At 39.3% G+C, this 24,560-nt stretch overlaps 1 protein-coding gene across 3 annotated transcripts; it reads right to left on the bottom strand.

Annotated features, from left to right (window-relative positions):
• Positions 1 to 433: 433 nt before the first annotated feature.
• Positions 434 to 20,335, bottom strand: LOC122448269 (dihydrodiol dehydrogenase 3-like). 3 transcript variants are annotated; one of them, XM_043479462.1, is made up of 12 exons: positions 20,292 to 20,321; positions 19,970 to 20,150; positions 18,909 to 19,738; positions 16,952 to 17,147; positions 14,446 to 14,613; positions 13,518 to 13,634; positions 12,118 to 12,195; positions 11,577 to 11,699; positions 8,329 to 8,438; positions 7,268 to 7,433; positions 2,453 to 2,535; positions 434 to 575 (listed from the first exon to the last, which is right to left on the bottom strand). In XM_043479462.1, exons 4-12 carry the CDS (start codon positions 17,033 to 17,035, stop codon positions 533 to 535), a joined length of 972 nt encoding a protein of 323 aa, XP_043335397.1. In that variant the 5' UTR covers positions 17,036 to 17,147; positions 18,909 to 19,738; positions 19,970 to 20,150; positions 20,292 to 20,321; the 3' UTR covers positions 434 to 532. The 3 variants fall into 3 exon arrangements, with proteins under 3 accessions (XP_043335397.1, XP_043335396.1, XP_043335398.1); XM_043479461.1 differs by having other exon boundaries at positions 19,541 to 19,738; XM_043479463.1 differs by lacking the exon at positions 19,970 to 20,150 and having other exon boundaries at positions 19,541 to 19,738; positions 20,292 to 20,335.
• Between the last annotated feature and the right edge of the window lie 4,225 nt (positions 20,336 to 24,560).

Raw genomic sequence — 24,560 nt, 5'->3', positions numbered from 1 at the left:
CCTAACATGGGTCTTATACCCCTTGATCTTTAAGGACAATCTCTGAGCCTGTTGGTACTTCTCCTCTTCTGTGTCACTGCTAGGGGTGTGGGTCCTGACTAGATTTCTTCTTCTACCTGCCAGTTATACTCAGTGAGGTTTTTCTTGACGGCCTCAGGTGTAGAAGAGCCACTACTCTTCTGCTACTTTTCAAATTTTTTGCAGCAAGAGTTACTCTATGTATAGTGGTATTTTTTTCTTTTTTTGTTGCTCAGCTTGGGGAATCTAATTACACAACCAGGGATCAAACCTATGCCCCCTGCAGTGGAAGCATGGATTCTTAACCACTGGACCACCAGGGAAGTCTCCAACTCTGCCTTTTAATCCCCTCCCAAGTATCCTTGTTTTGAAATCTTTATTATTTCACATACACAAAAAGCAAGAAACCTTAAACTAGAGACACAGCTTTTAATTAGCTCCACCAATCATAACATTCCTCTCCACACCCCAATAATCAGTAAATTCTGATAGGACCATGATGGATTGCTCACAATCAGTATTCTTCAGAAAATGGGTAGTCAGGGTGATCAGCAAGGCTGAAAGAGAAAGAGGGATGTTAATTTATTAATTCTGTATCACATGGCCAAGGAGAGTGTTTCTCTGTGGATATAGCCAGGATGGCCTAAACCTCAGTCTACAACCACATCCCACCTTCTACCCCAGGCATCCAGTCCACGTGTGAATGGTGCCTGCGTGCCCAATTCCCACAGTCATAAGCAATATAAACATCACAGTGATATTTACCTTGATTGGAATTACAGTTTATAAGAAGGTCTGAGAACTGCAGCTAAAACATTAAGGTCATTTCAGCCCCAGGTGGAACATTTGGTCCTGGGTGTGATGATGATGATCTCAGTAACAACTGTGCAGATCTTTTTAACACATCCATTCAACAAGTAAGTACTGAGCACCTCCCCCCCCCCCGCCAAAATAGAGGGCATTCCATTAAGACACTTCTGATCTTTTGAGATGTCATGGACACATAAGCAACAATACTGATAAACTGAGATGACTATTTTCTTAATTTATAACAGATTAAAACAGTGGTTAATTAATGATTAGTATTACTGCTACTTTCCTTTTTCCCTATGTTTTTACTTTTCTTCCTAAATTCATTCCTTTTCATTTATTTCATTAAAGAGTACATTCTGAGTGATTCCATATGCCAAGAGTTATGATTTCGACCTAAACCCACAAACATGAGTAAGTCCAGGCACTGACAGCCTGAGGAAGGTGAACAGAAAAGTATACTGAAAAGTTTTTGAGTACAGAGAAGTAAATTTCCATCTTTTTGTTTTATTTATAATATCTTTTTTTCAGAATCATGATATAGCTTTACAAACAGGAGACAAAGTTTTGACATCTTTCATTTAAAACTAAATCTTCCTTTTGCTAATAATTTGCATTACCTTCTCTCTAAACTCTCTTCTAATATCTCTCTGTTTGATTAGCCTTCTTTCTCTTCAATCCTGACATCCTCCTGCAGTAATTAGGCGGCTGGAATTTCATGTTAGTGACTAAGTCAAAGTCAAGGAGTTAGGGTTCCCTAGGGGATGATCCCTGATGAACAAAGGCAACACTGGAGTAAGTCTTGACTCAGGAAACCAGAGAGACCCAGAAGATCTTACCTGGGTGTGTCCTGCTAAGGACATGGCCATCACTCACTGGAGGGTCAGTTAAGCTCATGATCTCCTTGTAACTCAGTTTTGTGAGTTTATAAGGATGAGGACATGGGATTTGTAATAGGGGGAAAAGGTCAATGAAGAGATCTATTTGAAAGAAATGGATGGTGTCTTGGTAAAGAAAGGCCCATTAGGGAGAAAATTCACCAGACACTTAGGGAAGGGGGTGGAGGCCGGGCCATGTGACCTCTCAGTACTGATGCATTTTGCCTTTCATGAGACTTTCCTCCATAAAAAATATCAACAATATATTTTACAATTGTGTTAGGATAAACACAAATGTAGTCCAAGCTGGATTCATTATTACATAGTCATTATTAATCATTTCCTCCCAATTTTATAAAAAGTTTAAAGATAAAATATGTTCACAGGTCCCTAAAAGAATAGTGGGTTGCAGCCACTGTCCCCTTTGTGTCTACTGGATTCCTGGGCCCTGAGAGGAGGTACATCAGGCACAGGGATTAGGAGCACAAAGTAGTGAATTCACCACCACGTCAAATCTAGGGATTTTACTTATGGACTGTCCTGGGCCACAGTCACATTTCTGTTGGTCAGAGATGGAGCTCTGAAGGAAACCTTTGGTCTGAGGTCTGCAGGAAGCCCCAGTTTTACAGCTACCCTGGAAACCAGGACTATCTTCTGAGAATTAAGCTTTTAAAAAGCTTAGTTCCCCTGCTGACCTGCCTGCTACAGAAAGCAGTGTATGTGTGAAATATACGCAAGTCACTTACAAGACTAAATCATAATATCGTATGTTACTGTTGAGGCCATCAATTGCTTCCATGTCTTCCGGAGTCAATTCAAAGTCAAGAACCTGGAATAAAGGAAGAATCACAATGACTTCTCTCCCAAGGAGCTGGCCTCCCCCTGGGGACTGGAGGACTTTCCAGCTGGATGGAGACAAGAAGAGGAGACGGGGAAGCCATGTCTGTCTTCAGCTTCCAGGTGAGCAACCTGGGACCCTCTGCAGTGTTCTCACTTCTCCTTTCTATACCCTCTACTTTTCTGCTCCAGTTCTCAGACAGACACACACACAGAGGTTGCAAGGCATCAATCCCCTATCTTTCTACGTGAATTTCTTTCGACAGAAGACAAGCAAACAAAAATCAACTTTTTTTAAACAAAGGCACTGTTGGACAACCTGGACAAAATACGTGCACTTGACTGAACACTAGACTGTTTTTTTCCTTCTCAACATCCCCTAAAATATGGCAGAGCATAGACCTTAAACAAGTATGGAAACGAGGATCCCCCTGTGAAAACCTAATCAAGAATCTGATAACAAACTTATTCATTACCTATGAATAATCTAAAATATTGATTATGTATATGTCTCTGTGAGAAAGTTATGAAATGCATTTAAAATATTAAAGGACACTTAAATAATTAGAAATGAATATCATAGTCACAAAATGGAAATGTCAGAATTTTGTTAAGGATTTTTGCGTCTATGTTCATCAGTGATATTGGCCTGTAGTTTTCTTTTTTTGTGGCATCTTTGTCTGGTTTTGGAATTAGGGTGATGGTGGCCTCATAGAATGAGTTTGGAAGTTTACCTTCATCTGCAATTTTCTGGAAGAGTTTGAGTAAGATAGGTGTTAGCTCTTCTCTAAATTTTTGGTAGAATTCAGCTGTGAAGCCATCAGGTCCTGGGCTTTTGTTTGCTGGAAGATTTCTGATTACAGTTTCAATTTCCTTGCCTGTGATGGGTCTGTTAAGATCTTCTATTTCTTCCTGGTTCAGTTTTGGAAAGTTATACTTTTCTAAGAATTTGTCCATTTCATCCAAGTTGTCCATTTTATTGGCATAGAGCTGCTGGTAGTAGTCTCTTATGATCCTTTGTATTTCAGTGTTGTCTGTTGTGATCTCTCCATTTTCATTTCTAATTTTGTTAATTTGGTTCTTCTCTCTTTGTTTCTTAATGAGTCTTGCTAATGGTTTGTCAATTTTGTTTATTTTTTTAAAAAAACCAGCTTTTAGCTTTGTTGATTTTTGCTATGGTCTCTTTAGTTTCTTTTGCATTTATTTCTGCCCTAGTTTTTAAGATTTCTTTCCTTCTACTAACCCTGGGGTTCTTCATTTCTTCCTTCTCTAATTGCTTTAGGTGTAGAGTTAGGTTATTTATTTGGCTTTTTTCTTGTTTCTTGATGTAAGCCTGTAATGCTATGAACCTCCCCCTTAGCACTGCTTTTACAGTGTCCCATAGGTTTTGGGTTGTTGTGTTTTCATTTTCATTCATTTCTATGCATATTTTGATTTCTTTTTTGATTTCTTCTATGACTTGTTGGTTATTCAGAAGTGTGTTATTTAACCTCCATATGTTTGAATTTTTAACAATTTTTTTCCTGTAATTGAGATCTAATCTTACTGCACTGTGGTCAGAAAAGATGACTGGAATGATTTCAATTTTTTTTGAATTTTCCAAGACTACAAAGCCACAGTCATCAAGACAGTATGGTACTGGCACAAAGACAGAAATATAGATCAATGGAACAGAATAGAAAGCCCAGAGATAAATCCACGAACCTATGGACACCTTATCTTTGACAAAGGAGGCAAGGATATACAATGGAAAAAAGACAACCTCTTTAACAAGTGGTGCTGGGAAAACTGGTCAACCACTTGTAAAAGAATGAAACTAGAACACTTTCTAACACCATACACAAAAATAAACTCAAAATGGATTAAAGATCTAAATGTAAGACCAGAAACTATAAAACTCCTAGAGGAGAACATAGGCAAAACACTCTCCGACATAAATCACAGCAAGATCCTCTATGACCCACCTCCCAGAATATTGGAAATAAAAGCAAAAAAATAAACAAATGGGACCTAATGAAACTTAAAAGCTTTTGCACAACAAAGGAAACTATAAGCAAGGTGAAAAGACAGCCCTCAGATTGGGAGAAAATAATAGCAAATGAAGAAACAGACAAAGGATTAATCTCAAAAATATACAAGCAACTCCTGCAGCTCAATTCCAGAAAAATAAATGACCCAATCAAAAAATGGGCCAAAGAACTAAACAGACATTTCTCCAAAGAAGACATACAGATGGCTAACAAACACATGAAAAGATGCTCAACATCACTCATTATCAGAGAAATGCAAATCAAAACCACAATGAGGTACCATTACACACCAGTCAGGATGGCTGCTATCCAAAAGTCTACAAGCAATAAATGCTGGAGAGGGTGTGGAGAAAAGGGAACCCTCTTACACTGTTGGTGGGAATGCAATCTAGTACAGCCTCTATGGAGAACAGTGTGGAGATTCCTTAAAAAACTGGAAATAGAACTGCCAAATGACCTAGCAATCCCACTGCTGGGCATACACACTGAGGAAACCAGATCTGAAGGAGACACGTGCACCCCAATTTTCATCGAAGCACTGTTTATAATAGCCAGGACACAGAAGCAACCTAGATGCCCATCAGCAGATGAAAGGATAAGGAAGCTGTGGTACATATACACCATGGAATATTACTCAGCCATTAAAAAGAATTCATTTGAACCAGTCCTAATGAGATGGATGAAACTGGATCCCATTATACAGAGTGAAGTAAGCCAGAAAGATAACATTACAGCATACTAACACATATATATGGAATTTAGAAAGATGGTAATGATAACCCTATATGCAAAACAGAAAAAGAGACACAGAAATACAGAACAGACTTTTGAACTCTGTGGGAGAAGGCGAGGGTGGGATGTTTCAAGAGAACAGCATTGAAACATGTTTATCTAGGGTGAAACAGATCACCAGTCCAGGTTGGATGCATGAGACAAGTGCTCAGGCCTGGTGCACTGGGAAGACCCAGAGGAATCGGGTGGAGAGGGAGGTGGGAGGGGGGATCGGGTTGGGGAATACATGTAACTCCATGGCTGATTCATGTCAATGTATGACAAAACCCACTACAATATTGTAAAGTAATTAGCCTCCAACTAATAAAAATAAATGAAAAAAAAATCCTCAAAAAAAGAAAAGAGCAGTAAAGACATACTTAAAGGAAAAAAAAAATAATGTTAGTTAAAGCAAGATTATTTTCCACTATAATAAAGTAGTACAGAGAAGTAAATAGTTAAATAGAACAGAGAGAGGCCAGAAATGTACTTATGGACATTTGATACATGACAGAGTTGACAATGAAAATCTGTGGGAAAATACGGACAGATTTCTGTTTAACTATATGTATATACCTTTTCATGTCATATTCAAAAATCAGTTTAAGTGTATTACAGATCGAGATTTGAGTGGAAACAAAAAGCCAGTTTATCAGGGAACATTTCCCTTACCCTTGACTTAGTTTGACCTGTAACTTCCACTGGACAGTGGTATTTCCCAGAAGTGGTGAGTCAGATCTGAGCCCAGACGGGAAGAGGATTTTTCCCCACTCACTTACGGGGGTTAAAAACACTGTGATGAGATAAAGACCAAGTAGATTGACAACAGTCTAGCCAAATATATAAGAAAAAATATATAGAGAAGCATGCAGTCTCCTGTGACAATAGCCTCATCCACCTGCTAAAGAAGAACTGCTGAGCTGCTCTGCGCTGAACTACAAATGCCCAAAAGAGCTCAGCCAAGAAGACAACAGCTTAGCTCAGTGCAGGTTGATTGTGAAACCACAGAATCAACAGACGCATAAACGATCTCTGCCTTAAACCCCTAAATGGGGGAGATTTCCTGTACAGCTATGGCTAATGATATAATATAAAAATAAAAAGACGTACAATCTAATAAAAATGTACAAAATCATGTACCTTTGTACATGTACATGTACAAAGGCAGAAACTGAAATGCATGAAAATGGAACTACATTAATATTCAGAGAAATGTAAAATAAAACCATGATGAATTGGTTCAGGATGACTGCTCTCATTCGCGAGTTCCCAAATTCACACGTTGTTAGCCTTACCCCCCCCCCCCACTGTGATGGTGCTAGAAATGGAGCTTTTGAGGGGTGATTAGATCATGATAGTGGAATTTTTACGAATGAGAGTTGAACAGTATCATATTCATATAAGAGACTTGAGAGAGCTCTGTTGCCCCCTCCACCATGTGAGGATACAAGGAGAAGTCTGTGACCTGGAGGAGAGCCCTCACCTGATCACCCGGGTACCCTGACTCCAGTCTTTCAGCTTTAGAACTGTGAGGAATAAATTTCAATTTTTTTTCTAAGCCACTCAATCTGTAGTATTTTGTTAGAGCAGCCTAAACAGTTTAAGAAAATCACCTAATGCAATTTTGTCAATTAAAAACAAAGAAAATAAGATGTCATTTACCCGAGGTGACAGAATAAGTTGCAGACGTAATGTTGGATCTAAAATCTCTATTTTCTGTCCAACCTTAACCCTCTCCAGCCATGTCACCTCTCCTGTTGCCACATCAGGAGGAGAAAACCACTGGAAGTACACACAAGGCATTCATGCACAGGAAAGAACAGGTAACTCATTTTGACTTAAAAATAGTCTGACAGCTGGACAAAAATGACCCTTGTGAAGGATATTCCTTAGGAGCCCTCTGCCCACAGCCCCACTCATCACCTGCATGTTCTCTTTGATCCGCTTCCTGTTGTAACTCTTGGCTAGAACCACAACCCCACGTTGTATCTGGTAGCGAAGGGCAACCAGAGCTGGTGTTTGCTTGTGCTTTTTGGCAATGGCACAAAGAACTGGGTCCTCCAAAAGAATAGGGTAGTTCGGGTTTACCCTGGAAAGAAATTAAGAAATCCTGAGGAGCTGAGAGTGAGTACTCAGTTTCTAAGAGGCTTCTCAAACAGAACAAGTAGGTCCACTCTAGACCAGTGCTTCTCAAAGTGTGGTCCAGAGACCAGCAGCATCAGTTTCACCTGGAGGCTTGTTAGAAATACAAATCCCATGGCTTAACTGCAGACAAACTGAATCAGAAACTTGACTCTGTCACCTCCCAATCTGTGTTTACAAGGCTCTCCTGGTCACCTGGGTGTATGCTGAGTTGAGATCAATGCTTCCACAGCTGTGGTTTTGTTCTTGTACATCTCAGGGGTTGTTTTTCCTCTCCAATCATAGCCCCAAAGTAAGTATAAGAGCATAAAAGGAGAAGGAAAAGACTGGGATACTTTTTAGTTTAACTGTCTCAATATTGATAAAAATTGAGTAGTCTCATAGTAACTATTCTTTTCATCACTATTTACAGTGTGCAGTACTTACACAGATGTTTACAAAAATGGTTCAAATTGTAATTTTTTTTTGATCATCATTGACCTGGGAGGTTTATTACCCTGACTTTAGACATAAGGTAAGGGAAGCTCAGAGAGTCTTTTACTAGCAATGTGTTCATTAATTAATAAGTAAGTAAATCATGACTTAAGCTTATGTCTTAGATCTCAACTGGGGGATTATATATAGATTTTAATGCAGTCACTTGTTATTGATTAATCTACAACAAGACACATATAATGTGAAAAATAATTGGCTGAGTGATGAGAAGACAAAAGAGAAGGCTCTTGCATTTCCTCTCTCTACCCCCTGCCAGTTGAGAGCACCGAGTACAACATAACAAAATATATTCCATGAAAAATTGAATTTTAGGTAAACTCTCTGTTGTCTTCATTAGCGTTCCTTACCAATTTTTCAATCGTTGGGATCCCAGAGCACCATAGGCAACAAGAACGATATCATGTGACTTGCAGAACTCCAACAGTTTGTTCTGATTGAGGTAAGGGTGACATTCCACCTATAGAATGTCAACATGGAAGAGTGTCAGGTTATATAGGAAGGTGATATCAACATGACAGAGAAAGGCAAAATGTTTAAAACATCTAAAGAAAAAATAAACTATGGAACACTAAATTGGAACTGAAAATATCAATATCAAGTAATTTTTTTAAGAAATACATATTATATCTCTATTCTCAAAAACAGAAAAAGTAATAACATTCCTGAGAACAAACAACTCTAGGGACCAGAACTCAGTTACTAAATACACTACCAGGGGACATACCTAACTCCAGATCTGGGACAAGAAAACAACTGTTTGAGTCTTGGACATCAAGTCTTGCAAAATGCAAGAATTTGCTCCTACATGTCTGCAGGACAAAAGAACCAGATTGATGGGTTCCCATGGTACCATCTGAGTAGATTTTAACACCAAAGGGAATCATGAATGAGAGCAAATGTAGCACACAGACTCAACAAAAATCCCTGAGAGAGAAAAAGAGCAAAAATGTTTCCCTCTACGGATGATTATTATGAAAACTCCTTTCTCAGAAACTGACAATTAAAGGGAAGAAGGGAAGTTTTCGCCTTGCCTTATAGGAATAGGTGTATTTTATCCTGACTTAATGAGGGAATTCTATTTTTACAATAAAATGTCAGGTAAGAAGATTAAAAAGTGCTTACATTGCAAATATTGAAAACTGTCCCAATGAAATAATTAATTCAGGTGAACATTACTGATGGATTTTCAACCATTATATGAAAATTTTGGGGAAAATGAATTTCCTCTGATGACAATTATTATCTAGTAGATGACTAGGTAATTTCAACATGGGAAATACACATTTCCAAATTAAAAATATAGCTGCCAGTAACTTTACTAGGAGAACAAAAATGCCATCATCACAGTGGGACAGCTGATGATCATGTGCTTCCTACTGGGTGCCAATTGAGGGGCACAGCATGCAAAGGACATAGTCCCAAAATGTATAAATTTATGAGCATGAGTAAGGGGTTCAGATCTATCTGTTTACAGGAATTGAGAAGCAAATTAATAATACAAGATGATAGTCTGATAAATCTATTATATTTGTTGAAAAACTGTTTGGATATCATGGTTAAAAAATATAATTGAATGACCATGACAGGTTAAAAGAGCTTGATATACATGACTCAAAGTGACATGTGAGCCACAATGAGATCAGTTCCACCTAATATTACACATGTAAATATATGTATATATACACACACCCACATACACATCTGCCAATGTGGCAAAATGTGAAACATTTTGCATACAAGAGGGAAAATATGGGTGTCCTTGATCGTACCCTTAACTTTTCTAATATCTGAAAATTTTCACAATGAAAACTTGGAGGCAAAATTAATGCTAAAGTCACAATAGTTTTAAAGCATTTTTAATTTAGAATAGTGATTATACATATATGCTGTGCTGTGCTTAGCTGTTCAGTCATGTCCAACTCCTTGCGACCCCATGAACTGTAACTTGCCAGGATCCTCTGTCCATGGGGATTCTCCAGACAAGAGTACTGGAGTGGGTTGCCATGCCCTCTTCCAGGGGTTCTTCCCAACCCAGGGGTCAAACCTAGGTCTCCCGCACTGCAGGCAGATTCTGTACTATCTGAGCCACTAGGGAAGCCCAAGAATATTGGATTGGGTAGCCTACCCCTTCTCCAGGGGATCTTTCCTACCCAGGAATCAAACCAGTGTCTCCTGCTTTGCAGGAGGATTCTTTACCAACTAGCTACTAGGGAGCTAGTATATATATATATATATATTTCCTGAGTTTTATTATAAATATATATTATATATTTATAATATATATATATATTTCCTGAGTTTTACAAGCTACATTTTCTGTAGAAGACTCTTACTCCTTGACTTCAGGTTGTACCTTATAGACATTGTTGTTGTTGTTTAGTCATTAAGTCATGTTTGATTATTTAGTGGCCCCATGGACTTCCCAGGCAAGAATACTGGAGTGGGTTGCCATTTCCTTCTCCAGGGCATATTACCAACCCAGGGATTGAACCACAGTCTCCTGCACTGGCAGGCAGATTCTTTACAGTGCACCACCAGGGGAGCTTGTGGACATTACGTTATATGAAATACAACAGTTGCAGAAAGACAGATGTTAATACCTAAATTGGTCAAACTCACAGAGTTAAAGAGTAATGTGATGGTCACCACGGGGAGGTGGGGGGTGGGGAGTAGGGAGAAATCAGTATTTCCTATTCATAGGTACAAATTCTCAATTATACAAGATGAATAAATTCTAGAGACTTACTGTACAGCCTTGTCCCTATGCTTAAAATTATTATATTATACAATACAATACAATGAGCTTAAAGTACATTGTATTGTGCAGTGTTATATACTTAAAATGTTTTTAAATGAATCATATTAACTTATAGCAATAAAGTAAAAATATAACAAAAATATAACAGTACAGCATCAAACAAAGAAAAAAGTATTTAAACAGTTAATTTTATGATAGACATCTATGGGAGAAAAAGATCAAGACTGAGTAAATCAGAGGGTGTGCTCTAATTCCTGACTATTTCATCTACTGTTAGTATTGCTGTAAGATGCTGATTTCACTCTATAACCTGAATGATTTTCATAACCTCCAGTAAATTTTTCTGTACTATGCTTCCTGTTGAAGACCCATTAGCACAGAGACACCAAGACTAAGGATTTGGGTATCCAAACCCCACACAAACTCTTAACACTTGTCTCAGCTTATTTATCTCTATTTACTTCCTATTCTATGTTTTAATGGTCTTTCTTCTGTACACAGTTCCCTCTGAGGCACTTTTACCATCTGATTTCTGGAGATCCTTTCAGCTCAGGGAAACACCTCCTCCCTCTAAGTTCTGGGGGACTAGTCTAACCCCCTTCACCTCCAGTACCTTCCCTCAGTGCTTACCACAGTTTAGCAGGAAGCCATCCCCAGATTTTCCACCCAGACTTTATCAGACAGAGATACCTTTTTGGGTTCTATTCACACCATCCAGACAGAGGCTCTGATCTCTAGAATCATCTGTCCACAAAGGTTGGATGAACAGGAGGGGAGGACAGACAGACATCAGGCCAAGAAGGAAGTTCTGAAGAGCAGGAGGGAGAGGAGCCTCACCTGGTTGCAGACGGGCTTGTACTTGAGCCCTGGCTTGTTCAGGATCTTCTCCAGCTGCTTGTGGTTGAAGTTGGACACCCCGATGGACTTAGCCAGCCCTGCATCTTTACATGTCTCCAGGGCCTGGGGAGCGGGGGTGGTGAGCAGTCATTTGAAATGAGTGATAGATCAAGAATAAATGCTCAAAAAAAAAAAATCTGTAAAAAGTGTCTCATGTCAAGAATTGACATTGATTTTAAGAAAGAAAAAATGAGAAGAAGGTCATGACACAAGAAGAAGAATTAACCATCTCCTCCTTAGAAAACCCTGGAGAATACATATCACATGGAAGGAAATAGATGCCTGGCTTCACCATCCCAGATTCTGTCCTTCCCTGTGAACATTTCAGCAATGGTTTTCTCCCCACAACCCCAACATCCTAGTCCTTAGATTCATGAACTGCTGAGTCTGATAGTCCACAGCCCATTCTCACAGGTGGAAGAAAGAAAGGAGGTTCCCAGTCTCCTGGCTCCTCCCCTGGTTTTCTCCTTCCTGGACTCACCTCCCATGTGCGGCAGAAATCTACAGAGTCATATATCACTTTTCCGTTTTCATCTTTTGGAAAAAGCTCCTCTCCTGGCTGGAATAGAAGCAGTAATTTTAGAGATGTCACAAAATAATTTCTCCATTTAGTCAGCCTGCCAGGCACATCTGGGACCAGGACATTAACCTCCATAAGATAGGTTTACAACATTCCAGATCTCTTACACTTACCATATGTTTTAATAAATAGAATTTTCCTAGGTCCTAAAGGGGACTCATTGTTACTGATGTAAAGAATGGCAATGTTACATGGCTTTATTTCCAGAATAAAAATTGCAATCTTGACTTAGATGTGATAGAATTTCTTTTCTCTCTGAGCATCTGATAGCCCCTAGGACAGACACATGAACCAACAAGACTCTCCTTAGGTTGATATGGGATGTGAAAGATCCAGACATGCTCTCAAATGTTCATGACCATGAGCCTTAAATAAATCAAGGTTAATTTACCACTGATGGAAAATATTGATATAAAAATAAAGCCAACCAAGAGTAATGGAAAGTTAAGTGGTAGGGGGAGAAAGGAAACCTTTCTGAAGAGTACTGCAAATCCTTAAATCTTCCATACCTGGGCCTTGCCATCTACATAAACCAATAAACTCTTCTGCATAGGATGACTTGGCTTGAGTTGATTTCTGTAACTTAAAATCAACCTAGAACTCTGGGACAATCTAGAAGGATAGGTTGGGGAGGGAGGTGGGAGGGGGGTTCAGGATGGGAGGGACACATGTATACCTTTGGCCTATTCATGTTTATGTATGGCAAAACCATCACAATATTGTAAAGTAATTAACCTCCAATTAAAATAAATAAATAATTTTTAAAAAAGCAGTTCTAAGTAATACAGTTCTTAATGGCTAAGTGCAGTCCACAGACCTCATCATGAAGACAGACAACAGTGTAGACAAGGTCTCCTAAGTCCCATTAAAGGTTTAGACTCACCTAGAGAGAGCACCATCAAAACTGCTCAACTTGAAAGGGTGAAAGATGAGATAAACTCATCTTGTTCAAGTGTAAGGCAGTGTCATGCTCACCACGGCTGCACCAAACTCTGTGTTCTTAAAATCCCCAAGGGACTCAAGAGTCATACTCAGTACTGTGTGCAGAACTCACCTATTTCTATTCCCTCAATTTTTTGAGCAAAGAACATGAGATTGTTGAGCTTTTTTCTCTGGGAGGAATGACAAATTAAAAATTAAAAAAAAACTCAATAAAAAGATAATCATAAATGATTATTTGGGAATTCTACTCTAGTGAAGAGTATATCCCACTATGAAAAATCTGAAGTCAACCATCCATGCAGGTTGATAGACATTCTGACACAAGAATGAAAATAGTTGTAATCATACAAACTGCCAACCTTCAGAGCCAGTGGAAAATGAATAATGTAGAGATCGACATAGTCCAGTTGAAGATTTTTCAGTGACTTTTCCAAGGCTGGTCGGACCAACTCTGGTTGAAGGAAAGTGGACCAAAGCTGCAGAGATTAAAGAAAGGGAGCCGCATGAAATTAACATTGTAGGTAACTTTGTTTTTATGCTTTCATCTAAAAATCAAAGATTTTTCCTGATTAGAAATGGACGATCACAGAGGAAAACCACCCTGTTTCTTTTTCAGTTCCATTTTTTATCTAACCAACCCATGTAAACTTTGTTATTTGATTGAATTTATCACTAGTACATAATTCACAATGGAAGAAAATGATCCAAGAAATAAAAAGTATCAAATAGCTAATATATCCATCATCTGAATTATGTTTAATAAAGTTTAATAAAAGCAGTTCACAAAGTCAATCTAATTCTATTAAAGAATCAATCCTCTTAGGAGTAATTAGAATCTTTTTGTTTATGTAACTGTAGGAAGTGTTTTGAACATATTATTATGTGCAGAACATAATTCAAGACATTTGGTTAGATCTCACGTAATAAAAAACAGTGCCTCCTATTTCCACCTCTTAGATGGAAGTAAGAACTGAGATTTAGAATTTGAAGAAAATTTAGAAAGTTCCCTAGATGATAAGGAAAGCTATAATCTAATTATTTCTGTCTGATTCATTAGCCCATACTAAATCACACTGCTCTGGTCTAGGCTCAGAAAAATAAAGTGACTTTAATTTAAAATTAAAATTTGAACCAATGATGAGAAAGCCATCATCACTCTCACTTTCTTTTTGGATACCAGATTTAATACACAAATATGTGTGAAAAAAAGTTGTACTAATAAGCAGTGTTCAATTATTACCTGCACACCATGACTTGCATACATGTGCACACACAAACACACAGCACCTTTGAAGTGTAGAATATGTCTTCTCTCTTCACAGTGCCATCTGCAATCTTGCTCCGAATGGCTTGTCCAACTTGCTCTTCATTTTGGTACAAATGAGCACAGTCAATATGGCGGAACCCAACCTCTATAGCCAATTGGGTGACCTCCAGAGCTTCACTCTTAGGAACCTACATAAGCAACAAAGGTGGTAGTTGAATATTCACATGATAAAGAAACTGCTGATGCACAAGCTTTGATTTTTCCCAAGAAAAAGAAACAAACAAAAGCTTTAATGTTTCTTTGTGCTTTTGGTTAGTTCTGCATGTGTGGTGTTGAACCCATGATAGTTTACCTGAAATTTCCTATAAAGTTATTAAATGAATACCCAGGAAGTCTTCAATCCCAGGTGATCAGTGGTTGATCAAAGGCATCAGAGGACCCCAAAGGCCACCTCCAGGTTCAGTGATGTGCTGGAGGAACTCATTAAAGCGAAAAAAATTGAGTGTGTTAGTTGTTCAGTTGTGTCCGACTCTTTGTGACTTCATGGACTGTAGTCCGCTAGGCTCCTCTGTCCATGGAACTCTCCAGGCAAGGAAGATCCCCTTCTACAGGGGATCTTCCTGACACAGGGATCAAACCTGTGTCTCCTGAATTGCAAGTGATTCTTTACCATCTGAGCCATGGATATGATTTATACAGTGAGATATTTTAAGCAAAGTCAATAAGGGTAAAGGTTCATGATACAAAGCACCAAGAAACAAGGTGAAATCTTCTAAGAGTGCTCTACCAATATAGTCATGCAGAATACACAAAATAAAAACTATACCTATTCAAAGTGTACTAAGTGATTTTTTTAATGCCTGTCCTGGTGGCTCAGATGGGAAAGAATCTGCCTGCAATGCAGGAGATGTGGGTTTGATCTCTGGGTCAGGAACATCCCTTAGAGAAGGGGATGGCAACCCACTCCAGTATTTGTGTCTGGAAAATCCTAGGAGAGAGGAGCCTAGCAGGTTATAGTCCTTGGGTTCACAAAGAGTTGGACACAACTGATGGACTACCACTTATGCTTTCTTTCCCTGTATGATGAATATCACAACCAAGCTAGTTAACAGTTCCATTACCTCACATAATTAACTTTTGTAAGTGTTTGTGAGACCTTTAAGGTCTACCCTCCTGGCAAATCTCAAGAATATAACCCATTATTATTAACAGTAGCCACTGTGCTGTACATCATGTCTCCAGATTTATTTATCTTACAATTGAAGGCCTTTGCCATTTGACCAGCATCTTTCCATTTTCCCCAACTTTATCCCCAGCTCTTGGTCACTGTGATTCTACTCTCTGCTTCTATGAGTTCAACTTTTTTTTATAGATCATACTCATAGAGAGATCATGCAGTGTTTGTTCTTTATGTCTGACTTATTTCACTCAGCTTAATGTTATCTAAGTTCATCCATGTTGTTGCAAATGATGGATAATTTCTTTTATAAGCCTGAATAATATTTTGCTTCTTTTTATGTGACTTGTAATCTTTTCTTTTTCAAGGGGGTGCTTGTCTAACTTCCATCTGTTGGGTCTAGTTCTGGCTTTCCTTAAATGCAGGGGCATTCAGGGATGTGCTGAGGAATGAACTAGTAAGCTTCAGTAATAGCTGAACCCTTCCCTCTCCTCATCCTAGTTTGCACTACAAAGTCCTGACTTCTGTCTTCAAAATTTCTCTGAATATTTCCTTCTGTTTCATACATAAAAGAAGTGATATTCAAAGTTTAAGGGCCAGTCCCTTGTCATACAACTATTCAATACATACTCTAAAGACAAGATGGGTAGCAAATTTTCTGGATTCCAGTCTAGTAAATTATCCTCTTTGTACCTCTTACACTCAAGCACTGAAGACCATAGTTAGATAAAAATATATAACAAAAGCCTTTGAAACCTTTCCCTGTAAGACTATAGCTTGTCTCCTCAAATGGCACTGAACTTTCCATTAGAAGTTTCCACACAGAAACAGAAGTACAGGGCAAAACACAGTTGAAGTGTTTCTTCCCTGTGACCTAGTAGGTATTCCACAGTAGAAAAGCAATTTTCTCCCATTTGTTTTCAGTCACCTCATCTTCAGGAGCTTTTACCTCGAATACTTCTCTGGATCATGTCTTTTTGGAAGGAGGAAACGGTTCTATAATTAATGAAATATACAGAGAAACCTGGCCATTACAATCACCCTCAAAGCAAAGCAGCTCACAGTCAGTGTTCTTGACTGCTGAGTCTCACCTCTTCTGCCAAGCTGGGAAAGAGAAGGAAACTGGAGGGGAACCCAGAGAAATCTGCAGGTGATCACAGCCTCAGACCCTGATGCAGAGTGGAGACTGGATGCTCTCTTCCCTTTCACAGGGCGTGGTTCTAGCCTGGTTAGTAGAACCACATGATCCTCCCAGAGTCACACAGGAACTCAGTGCTTGACAACCCAAGTTCCTTCCACTCATGTCACATCCACTACAATTTATGTCAACCCACAACCACTACTCTTACCTCCTCAGGTGCATAGGTTCCAAATCCCAGGATAGGAATGAAGTGGCCATCATTAAGCTTCACCCTCTGGTATTTGGGATCCATTGCCTATTGTTCCTCTGAGTAAGCAGACTCTGATATTTTTCTTCTGCCTTCACAGGTTATAATTAATAGAAAGGTAATGCCCCAGCTACACTGTCCAATGTTAGCAGATACACTGTAGGAGGAGCATGATTAAACCAATAGCCATGGAGTAAGAAATAAACAAAGGGTGTTAATTTAACTTGTTTGCTCTTATATCAGAATAATAGTCACATTATACAATGATATAAATCATTAATTTCTTGGAAAATTTTACCTTATTTTTTATAAATAAATTTTTAATTCTGGATCCACTTACATTATTGTAAATTATTTCATGGGATTTGCTGAATAATTATTAACCACAAAGACAGAAATATAGATCAATGGAACAGAATAGAAAGCCCAGAGATAAATCCATGAACCTATGGACACCTTATCTTCGACAAAGGAGGCAAGAATATACAATGGAAAAAAGACAACCTCTTTAACAAGTGGTGCTGGGAAAATTGGTCAACCACTTGTAAAAGAATGAAACTAGAACACTTTCTAACACCATACACAAAAATAAACTCAAAATGGATTAAAGATCTAAATGTAAGACCAGAAACTCTAAAACTCCTAGAGGAGAACATAGGCAAAACACTCTCCGACATAAATCACAGTAGACTAGAAATCACATGCACCAATTTTTTAAATATTCTAATTATGAAGCCCAATCTTGAGCAAATGTCAATTGAAACAATTATCTATATTACAGTGCATACACACACATACTTATACACACAATCACAGAATTTAAAGTAATGACTAAAAAAAAAAATAAAGTAATGACTATTAAGGATTTCTCAAAATGTTAACATTTAATAAAGAATGAAAACATCAAATGAATATAAATTTGCCTTTTTATATATCCTACCAGCAAAATTATTTTGCTTATGGATGGGGGTGAAATCCTGAAAATAATGTGAAAATCATACATTCTGGCAAAGGTCTTATTAGAGGTTAGTTATTAATGGCTTTTACTGTGTGCGATATGTTAACAGACTCTCTGTTCAAATTTTTTAGCTAGTTTTGTTGTTCAGTTGCTCAGTCATATCTGACTCTCTGACCCCATGGACTGTAGCATGTCAGGCTTCCCTGTCCTTCACCATCTCCCGGAGCTTGCTCAAACTCATGTCCATTGAGTTATTGATGTCATTCAACCATCTCTTCCTTTGTCATTCTGTTCTCCTCCTGCCTTCAATATTTCCCAGCATCAGGGTCTTTTCTAATGAGTCGGCTAGTTAGAGAACTTTTAAAATTGCCATGACATAAATGATATTTTATATAATTTATTATCTTGCTCAACATTATTCATAAAAGGAAAACCTGTAAACAAGTTAAATTATAATATGTCTGGTAGAGTGAGGGAAATCATCAAACATTGCTACAATGGAATGTTGTGAAGCCAATTAAAATTTAACATGGAAAGTAAAGTTAGTTAAAGAGTGAGCTATGAACTGCTGGATTTTCACATGAAAGCATAAAGAAAATTAAAGAAACTAGTTATAAACTAGCTATACAACCTCATAGGAGCCCTGGGAAACAGTCATAGGAACACCTTAGAGTGACAAATGAACCAGCTTCCCAGGTGTGGAGTAGTAAAGAATCTGCCTGCAATGCAGGAGACACAGGTTCAATCCCTGGGTCAGGAAGATATCCTGGAGAAGGAAATGAAAACCCATTCCAGTATTCTTGCCAATTCCATGGACAGTGGAACCTGGCGGGCTAGTCCATAGGGTCTCAAAAGAGTCAGACACAACTTAATGACTAAACAACAACAACAGCAAATGAACACCCAATTAAGAAAAATTCAGGACAGAATGGCAGGAAATTTCATCATGCATGTACTCACCTGTACCCTCCTTCTGCTTAGGGAAATGCAGTCTCCCAGTTGCCTCCCTCAAACCAGAATGATCACAGAAAACCTTATCTGCAATGTTCCAACCTACTTGCGGGCTGCCTGGAAACTGGTGTCTGTTTCACTCAATATTCTAAGCTTAAACTGAAGAGCAGCTAGAGTATCTCATTACAGCTGCAGGGGAACTATACATATGTGGGGCCAGGGACAGAGGATAAGAGTGGAGACATAGACTAGACCATGTAAAACTCTGAGTAAAACTGGAGTGTGCATTTGGGGGATAGTAGGGCATTTCAAAAACAATCATAAATTCAGGAGAATAAAAAAGGTTCACATATGCCAGGCAAGATTATGACTCAGAAATGAACCAAGTTGTCATCAGTTTTCCTTCGGGCTGATCCCAGGACTAGGAGTATGCCAAGCAAACTAGTGAAGGACTGTCAGGACATGAAACAAATCTACCAGCAGTGAGTGCATGCCTGTTGTTTCAAGTACCCAACTATGAACACACGCAGGAACACATACACACACACGACAGAAAGAGAGAAAGGAAGGAAGGAGAAAGAAAGAAAAAAAGAAAGAGGAAACCATGGTCCAGGAAAGGAAGAAGATAAATTGGCACTGACTCTTCCTGAACAATCACAGGAGCCACTGTTAGCGAACAGTGAGTGTCACACGCTGTCCTGGGGAGGAGCTCCAGGTGGGCAAGAGGACGCTGAGCTCAGCTCCCCCAGGAGCACATCAGGTTCACATCTTCTGAAAACACATGACACCAGCAGGAAGCCTCGTCCACTCCAAGGCTGTACAGAACCATCCCCATGGAGCTGGGTGGGAAGGGAAGAGAAGCCGTCAGATCAGGACTGAGCCCCGGGAGGGCCCCAGACGAGGACTGGGGACAGGGGCTCAGAGGTCCTCCCTAGAGAGACCCATGCACACCACGCACTGGACACCGCAGCCCTGGGACGACCCCAGGAGGTCGCAGCCCCACAGCTGCTGTGAGCCCAGGGGGACCCGCAAGAGGCCCGGGGACCTGACTCCTCTCCTGAGACACATACCCGCTCCTGCTCCTGGAACAGGCTGAGGGGGCAGCAGGACACTGCCCAGGACTCGGGCTGGTTTACTGGGCAGCCCATGTGCCCCAAGCCCACAGATGCCCCCTAAGTGCCTCTGGATCCAGTTCACCTCCCCGTGATGTCCATGCTGGGCAGAGTGGGCAGTGCCCATACAAGGACACACCTGCAAGACACGGATGGATAACTAGTTTCGTAGAAATGGAGAAAGTTAAACAAATTGAAAAGGCAGAGGAATTTGTTTCAGATGAAAGAATAAGAAAATAACACCTGCAAAATCAGCTAATAAAACAGATATATTGCTTACCAAAGTAATTTACCAGAATTCGAAGTGTCAGTAATACAAATGCTAGCTGAACTAGGGAAAAGAGTAAATGAACACAGTGAGACTGTTAACAAGTAACTAAAAAATATTTTAAAAAATAACCAGTCAAAACTGAATAACGCAATAACTCAGATTAAAAAAACACTCTAGAAGGAATTAATAGCAGACTAGGTGTTACAGAAAAATTCATAAGTGACCTGGAAGAGAGATTTATGTGAATCATGCATTAGCATTAATAACAGCAAAAAGAGAAACAAACTTTAAAAAGGAGAACCATTTAAAAAGCCTCTTGGACAACATCAAGTGTACTAACATCCTCATGATAAGAGTCTTAGAAGAGAGAGAGAGAGAAAGGGGCAGAAAAGGCATTTGATGAAATTATGGCTAAAAATATCCTGAACCCGAAGAAGGGAAAAGCTATCCAGGTGCAAGATGCACAGAGAGCCCCAAGTAAGATAAAACCAAAGAGGCCCAGACCAAGACACATCAAAATTAAAAAGACAGACGTTAAAGATAAAGAGAGGATTCTAAAGGCAGCAAGGGAAAAATGATGAGTCACATACAAGGAAAAAGACATCAGGCTGTTGGCTGATTATTCTGCAGAAATTAGGCACAACAGTGTGGCATGATATTTCTAAAGTGCTGAAAGGGAAAATCCTACAACCTAGGATACTAGGAAATAGATCCAATAATGTATAATAACCCTAAACGAAGTATAATCTATAAAATAATGAATCACTCAGTTGCACATCTGAAATAATATAATATTTTGTCAACTATATTCCAGTGAAAAAGACAAGAAGATTTGCTTCCCTGATCATTAAAATCATACATGCTGCTAAGTCACTTCAGTCATGTCCGACTCTATGCGACCCCATAGACGGCAGCCCACCAGGCTCCCGCAGCCCACCAGGCTCCCCCGTCCCTGGGATTCTCCAGGCAAGAACAATGGAGTGGGTTGCCATTTCCTTCTCCAATGCACGAAAGTGAAAAGTGAAAGTGAAGTAGCTCAGTCTTGTCCGACTCTTCGCGACCCCATGGACTGCAGCCCACCAGGCTCCTCCGTCCATGGGATTTTCCAGGCAAGAGTACTGGAGTGGGGTGCCATTGTCTTCTCCAAAATCATACATACAAATTACAGAATTTAGGGGAAGAAAGGAGAGGTTAGAGAATAAATATAACCTACAATTATCCTGTTGTGCTTGTGCTTAGTCACTCAGTTGTGTCCAGCTCTTTGCGACCCCATGGACAGTAGCCCACCAGGCTTCTCTGTTTTGGGGATTCTCCAGGCAAGAATACTGGAGTGGGTTGCCATACCCTTCTCCAGGGTATCTTCCCAACCCAGGGATAAAAACCTAGGTCTCCTGCATTGCAGACATATTCCTTACCATCTGAGCCTCAAGGTAAGCCCAATTAGCCTGTTAGAAAATTTTAACATTTGATACATTTTTTTGTCGTGATTTTCCTTTACAAATGTGTGAATTTGTATTTTATTTATAAATCAGATAATCTCCAACATGCAAATTGTATGCTTTCCTTTTGACTTAAGTATCTTCTGAAGCTATCAAATATTATTTTCAAAATTCAGTATTATATTTTGCTTGTTTTGAGTAGTGTATGGTCTTAATTTACTTCATTCCTTCATCGTTTAGGTTTGCTTTAGCATTTAGATTAATTCTTGCATATTTTGCCACTCATTCATAGATTCATACAGCAAAACTTTATTGAAAATATTTTATGTGCCAGACACTTTTATCCACAAGTAATGAAAACAGGAAATAAAATTTTTAAATGACTTGAGTCGATAGTCTAGTGGAGGATAAATACTATGGATAAAATCAGAAATATGTAGCTGTTAGGAGTGGGAGAGTTCCCCTTGAGAGATAACCCTGCAGTTTCTCACATTTCTGGGCACCTGATAAGTGGAGGCTCTGACCACGCTTCATCTCACACTAAGTTTTCAAGACATTTGTACAGTGAACATCCTTGCAATACAGAGACAGTGGTTCCCTGCAGAGACATGGAGGGCATGTTTGCTGTGCAGTCATGTAAATAAAACCTATCCCTCTTGAGAAAAGGAGGGATGCTGAGAGAATACTGTCATTGACCCAGGATCCCTAGACTCAAGGTTTTTTCCCTGTCACTCAACTCACTGAATATTCAGGCATCACTTGGGACTTTCACTTCAACTTTAGAAATGGGAACCCAAAGAACTAGCAAAACACACCTTTCTGTGGAGAACATTTCCATAATATACTCTATACATGAACTCATTACCTTGTAAACCTTAATGCTATACAATGTTCTATGCCAATTATGGCTCAACAAAGCTGGAAAATGATACTCTTATTTGGCTACAGCATTTGTTATGAGTAAAAAACATTCTTTCCTTTACCAGCATCTGTGAAACCAGGGCAAGCTGATTTGTTAGCTCACAAATTAGGTTGAAATCTTATATTCTTCATGTTTCTTGAGAGAACACAATATGACTGAGCCAAAGATTAGAACAGGACAAAGTTTAGAAAATAGCATTACATCGGGGAATGTTAACTTCCTTACAAAGAGAGAATTGGGGGGGAGGAGCCAAGATGGCGGAGGAATAGGACGGGGAGACCACTTTCTCTCCTACAAATTCATCGAAAGAATAACTGAATGCAGAACAAACTTCACAAAACAACTTCTGATCGCAAGCTGAGGTCATCAGGTGCCCAGAAAAGCAACCCATTGTCTTCGAGGGGAGGTAGGACAAAATATAAAAGATAAGAAGAGAGACAAAAGAGCTAAGGACGGAGATCCTTCCTGGGAAGGGAGTCTAGTTTCCAAACACCAGGAGACCCTCGCACCGGCGGGTCTGGGGGAAGTTTTTGAATCTCGGAGGGCAACCTGACTGGGAGGGGAAGAATAAATAAAACCCACAGATTACGTGCCTAAAAGCAACTCTCAGCAGAAAAGTACCCCAGATGCCTGCATCCGCCACCAGCAAGTGGGGGCAGAACGGAGAGGAGCGGGCGGCGTTGCTTAGGGTAAGGACCGGGCCTGAGTGCCCTGAGGACAATCGGAGGGAGCTTTTGTGAGTTACCAACTTAAACTGTGGGATAGCAAGAGAGAGAGATAATTAACCGGCCGAACACACTGCCGGCCTTTCGCAGAACAAAGGGACCGAGCAAGTCCAGAGAAGAGCTCACAGGCTGCGGACCGGCCCAGCCCTGCCGGAGGCTGGAACGAGGAGCTATCTGAAACTGAACCGAACCCACACTGACCGCAACAGCTCCAGAGAAATTCTTAGATATATTTTTACTTTTTTTTTTTTAATAAAAAATTTTTTTTTCTTTTTTCTTTTTTCTCTTTCATTTTCTTTTAAAATTCCCCATTACACCCCCCCCCCCATTACTCCTTAACTTTCATTTTCATAGATTTTTACGATTTTTTTAATTAGGAAAAAAATTTTTTTTTTCTTTTCTTGTGTTTTTTTTTTCATTTTTTCCTTTTTCTCTTCTATTTTCTATTTTTCTTTTTCTCTTATTTCCTTTTAAAGTCTACTCTACATTTTCATTACACTATAACCTTACAAAAAAAAAAAAAGAGAGAAGCCCTATTTTTAAACTGAACTTCATATATATTTCTAAAAATGTGTGTGTGTGTGTGTGTGTGTGTTTTGGTTTTTGTTTTTAATATAGTATTTTTAAGAGTCTAACCTCTACTCTAGATTTTTAATCTTTGTTTTTCAGTATATGATATAAACTGTGGACATTTAAGAATCCAATGTTCAGTTCCCATTTTTATTCAGGAGTGTGTTGATTACTCTCTCCCACTTTTGACTCTCTGTTTTCTACCTCAGAACACCTCTATATCCCCCTTTCCTTTTCTCTTCTCAATCCAATTCTGTGAATCTTTGTGGGTGTCTGGGCTATGGAGAACACTCTGGGAACAGACAACTGCGTAGATCTGTCTCTCTCCTCTTGAATCCCCCCTTTTCTCCTCCTGCTCATCTCTATCTCCCTCCTTCCTCTCCTCTTCTTCATGTAACTCTGTGAACCTCTCTGGGTGTCCCTCACGGGGGAGAATCTTTTGCCATTAACCTAGAAGTTTTATTATCAGTGCTGTATAGTAGGAGAAGTCTTGAGACTACTGGAAGAATAAAACTGAAATCCAGAGGCAGGAGACTTAAGCCCAAAACCTGAGAACACCAGAAAACTCCTGACTACCTGGAACTTTAAGTAATAAGAGACCGTCCAAAAGCCTCCATACCTA

The sequence above is a fragment of the Cervus canadensis genome, chromosome 10, assembly GCF_019320065.1.
Source record: "Cervus canadensis isolate Bull #8, Minnesota chromosome 10, ASM1932006v1, whole genome shotgun sequence".
NCBI lineage: Eukaryota > Metazoa > Chordata > Mammalia > Artiodactyla > Cervidae > Cervus > Cervus canadensis.
This window is presented reverse-complemented; position numbering and strand designations above follow the sequence as displayed.

What these genes read in the sequence shown, in the direction of transcription:
- LOC122448269 (XM_043479463.1), bottom strand. Translation starts at nt 17,035, where the DNA reads ATGGATCCCAAATACCAGAGGGTGAAGCTTAATGATGGCCACTTCATT. An exon ending in GAACCTATGCACCTGAGGAG is followed by an intron (nt 14,614 to 16,951) that starts GTAAGAGTAGTG and finishes TTGCTTATGTAG; the next exon opens with GTTCCTAAGAGTGAAGCTCT. An exon ending in ATTTTCCACTGGCTCTGAAG is followed by an intron (nt 12,196 to 13,517) that starts GTTGGCAGTTTG and finishes CTTCTATTCCAG; the next exon opens with CCAGGAGAGGAGCTTTTTCC.